Genomic DNA, 10838 nt, shown 5'->3' on the forward strand with positions numbered 1-10838 from the left:
TAAGCAGCAGACTAGAGAACAGTTTCAGATGCTTAACCAACCTGTATTCAGTCTGACTGCTCAGTGCAAAACATTTTAACAGTTTACTAAGTTAACACAAAAACCAAGATGTGTTTTTCTTATTTATTGACATCTAGCAAGTGTTTATCCAATATTCAATTATACCAAATTACTAGATTTGCATCAACTGATCTGTTTTTTTTTTTTACACACAATGTGGTTCTTGAGGCACACAAAGACTCCAAAACTGCAAGCACATTTTTGGTTTTACTGTTTGGAATTGTAAAACACTTTTGCATAACACGTTCTTTACACACTGCTTAAAATGTTTAACCTGGACACACTCCTTACTGATTTCTCACATCCAGTGCTCATGTATGAAGCACCTAATTTCTTCACTTATCAAGCAGAGCGTGAGCATTATATGAATAGGCTTCAGGTGGGATTGATTGGCCTATTTATCTTCAACCATATTTTGCCTGTTACTGTTCATCCTAAAGCCTGGATGAAAATAAGTGAGAATTTTGCACTGTTTCAGAAATCCTGTCTGTTAGCAAATGTCAAAAACAAAGTCTGGTGGCTCTCCTGTAGAAGTTTACTCCAAACAAACTTGTTTGACTTCTAGGTGCCTGTAACTCAGGAATGAAACTTGATATTTTTGGGGGGTTTCAGAACATGTTTTATCCTAAACATTTCAAATGACAAATATAATCACTACAAAGAAAAATTGCATAATATTGCGTTATCAAGTGAGAAAATAATCAGACGTAACATTTAAAATGAGTTGTAGGATTTTATTATTTTCAACCTACAATGAGCATACAACCTAAAACAAAAATGATTGGAGGCTATGACAGGAGAGACGGACCAGGAAGTTGAGTTTACCACTACGAACAACTTCCCTTCTAGACAAGTGGAATAAAATTAATGAATCATTCACATTAAAACTCTTGTTATGTTTCATTTTACTCAGTCTTTACACAATTAAAAATAACTGCCTAAATTGTAACAGATTATTTTTTTGGCAAAGTTCATATCCCTCACAACCTTCTGAAAGAAAAACATTTTCCATTATCCAACTTAAAATACATTTTTAAAAAGCATTTTCTTCAAGTAACAGATAAGGGCATTTTTTTTCCTCATGAAGCAGTCATTTGAAATAATTAAGTTAAAACCAGATGGACACAATGCTATGTAGAAGGATTTAGAGGATGCTGGCAATGCAAGGGAAACAAATCATGATTGGTTCACATTTACACTGAAGTCCCTGATGAAAGCTGTAACAAAAAGAGAAAATTCAAGAAATTCACATTCTGCTTGCTTAGGCTATTGACGAAGTTTAAGTTATTTCCCTATGCCAATCCAAGCATCCTCATGTTACAATTCAATAGTCCCGTTTAAAACACTCACCCAGACACAGCTTGCATGGTTTTTTTCCCCACAACTCAAACTCACATTTCTTGTCCTCAAAAGGCGCACGGGTGTACTTAAGGAATTTATTGATTTACTTTTTTTTTTTTTTTTCTTCTATCAAAATATAGAATTCATTAATATATGGGAGGATAAAATACAGATCAAGTGAACAAATGATACAAAGCATTTTTTTGCTGTTGAATACAGTTGCTATAGGACCACAAAGTTCAAAGTTCAGACATCTTCAAGTTTTGCGTCTGAAGGGGCAGAGCCAAAAGGTAAAAATCATCCACTGGTCGGTCATCATTTGGAGCACTGCTTGACCTTCCTATGTGGGTATAGATCACTGACCTGATTTCGGATCAGATCCTAAGACTAAGCCTTCCCCCCTCCCCCTTCCGATTAGCTCATTTGTGATAGCCTTAACATTCTGACCATCATCCTCTGGCATTCAACTCATCTATACAGCCACACTTTTTGAGCACACACTCCTCACAACAGCTCGTCAGGCTGGCCATCAGGTAAAATCTGTTAAGCTAAAAATGGGTATCCAATGAAAACAAATACAGCTACTGGATTTAAAATTCATAGTCATCATCTGCCATATCGATAGCCCAGGCAAACTTCTCACGCTGTGTTTTGTTGTAAATCTTCTCAATTGGGATGTCCCACTTCTTACACCTTGGAAGACAATGGGAGATGAATGTGAAATTACATTTGAATGAATGTGAAATTACATTTTTTTTTTTACTAAAGAAGGTCAAGAAGAATTTAACTTCATTAATGGTATATATATATATATATATATATATATATATATATATATATATATATATATATATATATATATATATATATATATATATATATATATATATATATATATATATATATATATATATACATACATGTCACACACCCATTGCACTTGCTTACATATAATGCAAAATATATAAAAGTGGGGGAGAACCAGATAGATGGTGGGTTAGATGGCTGAGCGGTTAGGGAATCAGGCTGTTAATCAGAAGGTTGCTGGTTCAATTCCCTGCCGTGCAAAATGATGTGTCCTTGGGCAAGGCACGTCACCCTACTTGCCTCGGGGGAATGTCCCTGTACTTACTGTAAGTCCCTCTGGATAAGAGCGTCTGCTAAATGACTAAATGTAATGTAAGAGTGGAGTCCTGTCTCACCAGGCTACAGAGATCCGTGGGTCCAGATAGTTGAGTTTGGAGGTGCCCAGGGCAATCTGCTTGTTCTCCTCACGATCCGTCGCTTGCACCTCCAGCTTCATCAGCTGTTCCTCTATCCTCTCCACTGCCTTTTTCTTGGTCTCTACAGATCTAGGTGCAGCGGAGCATCAGGGGAGAATCATCTATCTGCACAAGCCATTTGTAGTAGCACCAGCAGAGGATACCTAATGGTGCCCTTGATCGTCCATTGCTACTTACTTTTTGGACTTCTCGTCTCTCCGTACTTTGGCATCGGCCTTGGAGCTCTTCAGTTCCCTCTTGGCGTCAGACAGCTGGTCCTTCTTGGCATCAATCTAACAACAACAAAAAACAGTATTGGAGAATAAAAGGGTGTGTTTCTACATGCCAGTTGGGATGCCGCTGTTTAAACACTCGTGTTGGAATGTTGGGCGTTGAAAAGGGTTGGGTACGGGTATGCAGTACAAATCTCGGGGCGGGGCGGGCAATTAGCATCATGTTAGGCTACTAGTCTTGCTATGCCACACATCACAATATTATATATGCTACAGCCTACATATGCTGTATACTGTACATATTTGTATATTTTAACTTTTTTGATGCAGTATACATTTGTTTAATTTCTTCTGACGCTACTGTATACATGTTGCTAGCAAAGTTATGAATTTCACTATCCTGATGACGCCATCTAAACGGTGCAATGTGCCCAAAAAAAACTTTGAACCACTTTGAACATAGGCTACATTTTATGAATTATTTTTGCATTTTTAGTCTACAATACAACACTGACAATAGTATGTTGTATCCTTTATTCATTGATATTATCAGAATATAACAGTCAGTATTCATAAAAGTGCATGAAATAAACTAACTCAACTGCATCACTGTTTATTCAAATCCTAGGGTACTGTAGACACGTAAAAAACCGTAGGCTACTAAATGTCAATTGCTGTTGTATAGACTGGAGTAGCTACGTTAGGTTTTGAGTGAGGTATGGTGGGCTGCTGTGTCCACATATCGTGAGCTAGAATAGTCCAAATGTGCATAACACATGTGCACCCCCCCCCCCTTTTTTGGGGGGGAATCATGAAAAAACAAACACTTACCTTAGTCTGAAGGTTCTGCATGGACTTCTCAAAGGTCTTGGGTGGTGCCCTCTGATGATTACAAAGGATGGCCACAGCTCTGTTGGCTCTGTTGTAGGACAGGATCTTGGCAGGAACGTTCTCATCAGCTGGAGGTAAACAAATTAGACTTCTTTTTTTTTACCCCCCTTAAGATGAGTTTTGCTCTTCACCACCCAGATTCGTCCCGTCATCCAAATGTTTTCAGGTGCACAGAGTAACACAAAGTCAGACTGGGCGTGAGTGAGTGAGAACGTGATGGCAGCTATGACTTACGGCTCGTCAGCTCCTTCAGCTGCTGCTGCAGAGTGATGGACGCATTGTAGGTACGGAACACCTTAGCCGTCAGTCCATCCATCAGTTCCTGAAGGTGCTTGTTCAGAATGGTGGTCTGGAAGAAGAGAGAGATGGCACTCATAAGGTCAAATGGGACAGATGGGGATCTGGAAGTTAGAAAATTAACATCCAACGTCATATACACTGAGATGGACATTTTAAAAATACTATTTCATATCTAGGAGAGGTCGTGTTTAAGAGACTGCGCTCGTTTAGCTTACATTAAGGCGGTCAAAGAGATCATCTTCTGGTTGCTTGCCCTCCATGAAAAGCTGGAGATTTTTGAATACCTGGGATTAAAAAAAATACAACATTAACCCTGTCCAGGAGCCGATTTAAAATGGGCAAATCAAGTTCAAGTTCGAGCTATTCCACCAAACTCCTTACCCTCTTCTCCACAGGGACTTTGTTGTAGTAGCGGATGGAGTCTTTTCCTAGGAAGTCAAACTCCACAACAAACTCCTGTCCGTCCTTCTCAGGGGACAGCACGATGTGCTCTACCCTGAGGGAGCAGCAGCCCACCGTGTCTGCAGTCTCTCCTTCCTCCTTCTCGTTACCAGCTCTCAAAGCCAGCTGGGAAAATGTAGGACACGACATGTTACAACTAGAGCGATCTCAAAATATCTACCATGAGGTAGCGAGTAACCAGTCAGTGCACGCATGTTTGTATGGAGGTAACAAACCTTGTCAATGAAGTACAGGGCCACAGCTCTCTGTCGAATCCTCATCTCCTTGGACTTCCAGTCCTCACGGTACTGGGCCCGCAACCGTTCCACACATTTCTTCAGCCGACGGGCTGTTTCATATTTCTGCCAGTCTTTCTCTCCCTGGAGGCCAACACATGAATGCAAACATTTGAACACTGAAAACACATGGGGTCAATTAGAAGTGCATGGTCACTCCAAACTTGAAATGACTAAACCTGGTAGATTATTTGGTTTGATCGGTACAAATGTAGTCTGTAACCCCATAAACATGAATCAATATGCCTTAAGGCCCCCATCAGCCCACCTTGATTCTGGAACTGGGGTTCAGCATGATGTACTTGATGGATCCCTGGATATTCTCTGTCCACGAAACCAGCCAGGTAACCTTGTTATCATGACGCAGTTCCTTCCATTTGGTGCCTGGAGGAGGTTTGGGATGATTGGAGTCCCTGGAGGAGAGGAAAAAGAGCAATGAAAGGCCAAAACCTACCAATAATTACTCCTAAACAGGATTATTGCTCTCTGCTTGGCTAATGGGGACAAACATTGATAATGTTCTCCAATCAGTTCTCTATAAGCACATAGGTGAAACAATAGAATGTTTAGTAAGCAGGAAAGAAAAGATTTGTCAGGACACTGTTTAGCCTCAACACAAACTCACTTGCTACAGTTAATGATGATGTCCTGAGGTCGGATCCTGCGTTTCAGCATGCCCATCTTGGGGTGGTCACCTCGGCCACGGAACAGACCTGGGGGCTCGATGCGGAAGTTAGCTATCCGCTCCTTGTGGTTGTCCATGATGCAGAAGCCATACTCCTGGAGGAGACGCTCATTCTCCTCTTTGATTTTCTGCAAGTAAACAGTATCTTAAGAATTAGAGCTGCTTTCATTTTCAAGATTAAAGAAGGTATGAGAAAAGTTGATGATTTGACTTACTAGTTTCTCTTCTTTTGACATCTGCTTCCTGGCTTCAGATTGAGCCTTGAAGTAGTCAGCCATTTCATTGAACTCACACTTGTTCAGGTCTGTGATCTTGGACTTCTCCTCTGAGGTCATTTCCTGTGGAGGGAATAGAAACACAGATTTGGTTAAAAGAGTCTTCATATGCATCTATTCATTCCTTGTGGTAAATTACTGCTTGTGGCAATGACAAATGTTATCCTGATATGCTAATATTATGGCAGTAAATATTCATTCAAGGATAAGAGCCAAACGATTGATCTGGAAAGTGCTCAGACTAATAAAACTGTAATTCAGTGTGCCATACCTTTCTCCAGTCTTTGAAGAAGTTTTTCCTGAAGATATCCTTGGTGGTATACTCATGATCCAGCATCTTGGCAAAGAATGTAGCTACCTCCTCTGCCTCTGGCTTAAGTTTCATGTGTTTTCCTATTTAAAAAGATTAAAACCAATTTGCAGCTACCAAATATGGTTGACATCCACCGTTGCAACAGTCTCCAACCTCATCAACAGTAAATTTAACCAGTGGAAGAAAAAACATGTTAGTCTCACCATCATAGTAAAATTTCACTTTGCTGGGAAGAGGTTCATATGCAGCGGCAAACACTGGACCTTTGTGTTCCAAAAACCTCCACTTGGAGCCGTCTGTGGATCTCTCTTCCTCCCACCTAGAGTTCCGGAGAGAACCATCACAGAGTTGAGGTGAGGAGACAGTTAACACAGAAAATTATCATTTTGTCCATCCAGTAGTCTTCTAAACCTCCACATTTCATTCATCAAATGAACTGAAAGGCACCAAATGTACAATGAGAATAGCTCCATTGTACAACACAGCTGGAGGATGTTTGAAACTAACCATTTCCACTTCTCTTCTGGCTCCTTCTTTGCTTTCTTTTTACCATTAGCGCCTTCCCCTTTCTTGTTTTTTGTCTTTTTAGGCTTGATATCCTGGAAATGAAAGAGCATCTAAAAAAGCCTGAAGATCTTTCTGTTTTGAGCATTCTGAACAACTGTTTTTCCACCAACCTCATCCTCTTGGTTCTTCTTTTTTACTTTTTTGTCCATCCTGTCATTTTCAGTCTTTACCTTCTTGGGCTTGAATTCAGAACTGAAAAGAGGCAACCTTTAAGATTATTGTATTACACTGGCGATTTCAACCATTACTTTCTAAACATTCTCAAAAGTGACAGAGCTGCTAATTACATTTAAAAAGGGGAATTAATATAAATCAGAGGACATGCTCAGCTCTACTTACTTGTCATCATCCCGCACTCTCTTCAAAGACTTTTCATGTTTGGGAGACTGGTAGAAGCCATCACTGTCAGGCTCAGATTTAATGCGAGGAGGACTGATGAAAAAACATTGGGATTCATCATAAATTCTGAAATGACACTAATTTGTATGCCACAAACGTGAAACGTAACTTACCTGGCAAAGCCATTCTCTTTCTCCTTCTTTGGTTTGCCATCAAGAACCCTTACCTGGCAACGCAAAATGTGTGTTCAGAACAAAAGTGTTCACCCTGAATGCATATTAGCCCAATTCACCTTTCCTTTGAGGAAGTGTCAAAGGAATTCTTGATAGTTCTGACATCCCAATTCCACCGTGCACAATATGGGATGACTTATGGAAAAAATATTTTGGCTCTCACTTTCTCCTCCTTCCTCTTTTCTTTGTCCTTGTGCTTGTGTCTGTCTGTGCTGCCATCTTTGTGCTTCACTCTCTCGTCTTTGTGTTTCTTGTCTGAGTCCTTATGGTCACTAAGTTCCCCCCAAAGAAAAGAACACAAATTAAAATCAGTTTGAAACTATTCCATTTAAAAACCAGTCAAAACGCATGAATAACCATTTCCGCATGCCGATGCAATACCAGTCTCCAACCGTATATGCATTTTGATAGGCATGCACACAACCCTTTTCTGATACATGCCCCAAAAATACCTGTGTTGAAAAGCTTATCTTAATACCAATAGATGTGGAGATGTATTATGTATTCCCAAACATTGGTGACTCAAACCAGTTTGATTCACCACATTCCCCCACTCAAGAGACCTGGTAGTCGAGTCATACCTGTTGCCATACTTGGATTTCTCACGCTCCTTATCCTTTTTGTGGTCCTTGTGTTTGTGTTCTTTATCCTTATATTTATCTTTATGTTTGTGAGAATCTGGGGGAAAGCAGAGTGGTAATTGAGTGTAGCAGTGTCAAAATCGACATAATGGTTTTCCTGTTCCAAAATAAACTACATTTACTTGAGGATTATCATGCATGTGCCTGTTTTTGGAATATATTGAATATAAAACCCCCAAAACATTTCAAGGTTTGGACTTAAATGACCCAAAACCTGAAAGACAACGCCCCCTAGTGCTTAAACTGATAAAGGCTTTGTTTAAAAGGTATTACACGTATAAAAGGTCATTACTTGGTATAAAAGGATACTGGTATATAAGAAAGCTTCACTCTGCATGTCACCACTTTGCTTAACATTGTCAACTAGTGAAAGTAATCTCCATCTAGCCATAACTAAATAATTTCTCTTAATTGTTGTTAACATAATGTAACAGTCAAATAGTGATGGCTGGAGAAACTTAATACTATACCATCCTCTCATGTTGGAAGGTGCATGCTAGAATTGTATATCTGGGGTTGAACAACTAGGACCCTAAGCAGTCTCAACCTCAAATAGCTGATGACATAAAACATTACAGCTCTCAAATATTCTGCTGTAATTGGAAAACATCCTACAATGGAAGTACTCGCTTCAAATTTTGTTTGAGCTAAAATTGGGATATCTGGGAAGGCCATAATGGCTATTTTGAGATTGTTGAAGCTACAGTTTTGCATAGCTTAAGTATACAGGCCTATGTATTATTTTAATGTTGATATGTGTAGCCCAAGCCTGAAACCTAGATGGCAATGAGAAAAGCTTGATTTTCATCAAGGTATTTACATAAATGCCATAATTTAATGTGAACAGGGCAGCCTAATCAACATCTATTTAAATTGTATTATGATTTAAATGGTATTATTAGAGCTTCGGCTACAGTGACACTAACAAAAATGGTTTGCAAGGGCAACTTGGCCAGAAGTATTTTACAGTAAAAAATACAAGCAACATTTCAAATAATTGTAGATTGAAGGAACAGAGTTCTTAAATGAACCACCCTGAATCTGAAAACACTACACAAAGATGTGATGGATAGAAAGATGTAAAAAGTAAATAAACAAGTGATAACAAATAATACATTTAGAATCTCTGCTCTCCCAAGTGTCCCAAATACAGTGGTAGTACAACCAGACCTAGGCACTGGACCTTCAACTGATTTGACATTTGTGTTTTGTCTGGAAGCATGTTGTAGTTGGTCAAATTTCAGTGTGTGAAGTCTTAAATTAAATTAGCATTGTTGTGCATTAACACAGTAGCCATGTAGAAAAGACCTTCCTAGCTCAAATTAGAATAATTTCTCAATAATTAGTTAAAAGATGAGAAATTTAGCAAACGTCAATTATGAAAAACCACATTCCATCTGGAAACTAAATGTTTGATCACTTTTGCACACAAACAATATCTACAACATGTAAGTAACAGTCACATAAATATCAACAACTTAAGTTATTGCTAAATATGCATAGGTGCCATCTTGATTTCACCCTTGGGAATCATGTCTGAACCAATGCTCCTCCGTGTTTCGCCTCCATATCACAGCCATCTGCACTTCAGCTATATTCTCAACATTCAGACCGCTAGACTGAAAAAGAAAATGGCGTAGAGACTAAGTCCTCAACCCCCAAACCCTTACTTTCAGACCCGGAATGTGGCACGTTAAGGCGACCGCAAACACAATTGAAGTATATATACATGTAAAACATCTACGGGTTTTTATGAATCTGCAATACAATCTACATAATACTTTTTCTAAATTCCATTTCGGAGCCAGTCTTTTGAACAATAGGCGCTTGTGAGGGAGGCAGCGGACTTAGTCTCTGGACGCCATTTCTGTCCTAGCTGAACAGAAGCATTAGCATTAAACAGAACTAGCCAGCTAGCACATGCTATCCTAACCACGAATGGTGCAGACACGTCAGTTCTGGGAAAGATTATAAGCTGGTTTAAATAACATTTGTAGTTTAACACACGTTCTTACCATTCGCCCGAGAGCCGTAGTCAATCTGCAAAACCAAGGACAAACAATGATGTTTGGTCACTTGTTACTGTAGACACTGATAACTTCTAACATTGGCTAGCGGCTAGCTCACAATAGCGCCACAAGCTGGCAAGACTAGTACACAGCATTTGAAAGCTAACATAACACATAGGCATATCATGTAAATGTCACCTTAATATAGGATACAGCTAGTGTGATCCATACAGTTGTCACTCAGCTAGATTTAGTTATTGTCAAACAGAAACAAAGGTACTAGAGATGGCTATCTAGTAGTCAGAGCTAATGTTCTGGTTCTTGCTAACTTCGATAGCTAGCTAACATTTCCTAAGTCTATCATAGCAAATTGAACAGCAACAGAGTTTTATGTTACACAGCCAAAAACATTACACAACACCAGTCCAAATTATACCTGGCTATCGTTGTGGGAATGATCTCCACTCATTTCCAATTATGTATCTGATAAAAACAAAGTGAGGAACGTGTAGGGTAAAATGCCGGCGAGGAGATGCAGGCAGAATGAAGAAAGAAACAATTGTGTAACCGACTAAGTCCGAATTTTATCAAAATGCGCATGCTCGTGTTAGTGACTGGGTGGGGAAAACGAGTTCGCCATAACCCCTCTTAAAACGTGCTCTTCCACGTCGGACAGTAGGCCTACTACTCGTGTCAGAAGATGGGCCTATGCCCTGTGTAAAAAGATAGACAATCTGAAAATGTTACTGGAAAAAATGTAGCTTGATTGTTAGCAGCAACCACAGGGTGTATCCTTACAGCTAGTCCGAAATCACATGGCATCTTAGGCTATGCATGTGAATCCACACAGAATGTTGTAGGCTTATTGCTCTTTTGTGTGGACTGACAAAATAGTTAGTCCCATTCAAAATGTAGATTTCCCTAACCCAAACCCCAAAACACAATCTGAACC

At 39.5% G+C, this 10838-nt stretch overlaps 1 protein-coding gene across 2 annotated transcripts; it reads right to left on the reverse strand.

The window, feature by feature from the left end:
- Positions 1–1503: 1503 nt before the first annotated feature.
- Positions 1504–10457, reverse strand: top1a (DNA topoisomerase Ia). 2 transcript variants are annotated; one of them, XM_084705275.1, is made up of 21 exons: positions 10323–10456; positions 9893–9917; positions 7818–7914; positions 7400–7508; positions 7177–7229; positions 7004–7096; positions 6775–6856; positions 6605–6696; positions 6301–6416; positions 6056–6177; positions 5725–5847; positions 5450–5637; positions 5093–5237; positions 4765–4908; positions 4469–4654; positions 4303–4371; positions 4022–4136; positions 3728–3855; positions 2862–2956; positions 2604–2753; positions 1504–2094 (listed from the first exon to the last, which is right to left on the reverse strand). In XM_084705275.1, the coding sequence occupies exons 1-21, from the start codon at positions 10353–10355 to the stop codon at positions 1992–1994; spliced, it is 2268 nt and encodes a 755-aa protein (XP_084561401.1). In that variant the 5' UTR covers positions 10356–10456; the 3' UTR covers positions 1504–1991. The 2 variants fall into 2 exon arrangements, with proteins under 2 accessions (XP_084561401.1, XP_084561400.1); XM_084705274.1 differs by having other exon boundaries at positions 1847–2094; positions 6775–6871; positions 10323–10457.
- Between the last annotated feature and the right edge of the window lie 381 nt (positions 10458–10838).

This window comes from Hypomesus nipponensis, chromosome 9 (genome assembly GCF_054491055.1).
Source record: "Hypomesus nipponensis isolate SF chromosome 9, ASM5449105v1, whole genome shotgun sequence".
NCBI classification, from domain to species: Eukaryota; Metazoa; Chordata; class Actinopteri; order Osmeriformes; family Osmeridae; genus Hypomesus; species Hypomesus nipponensis.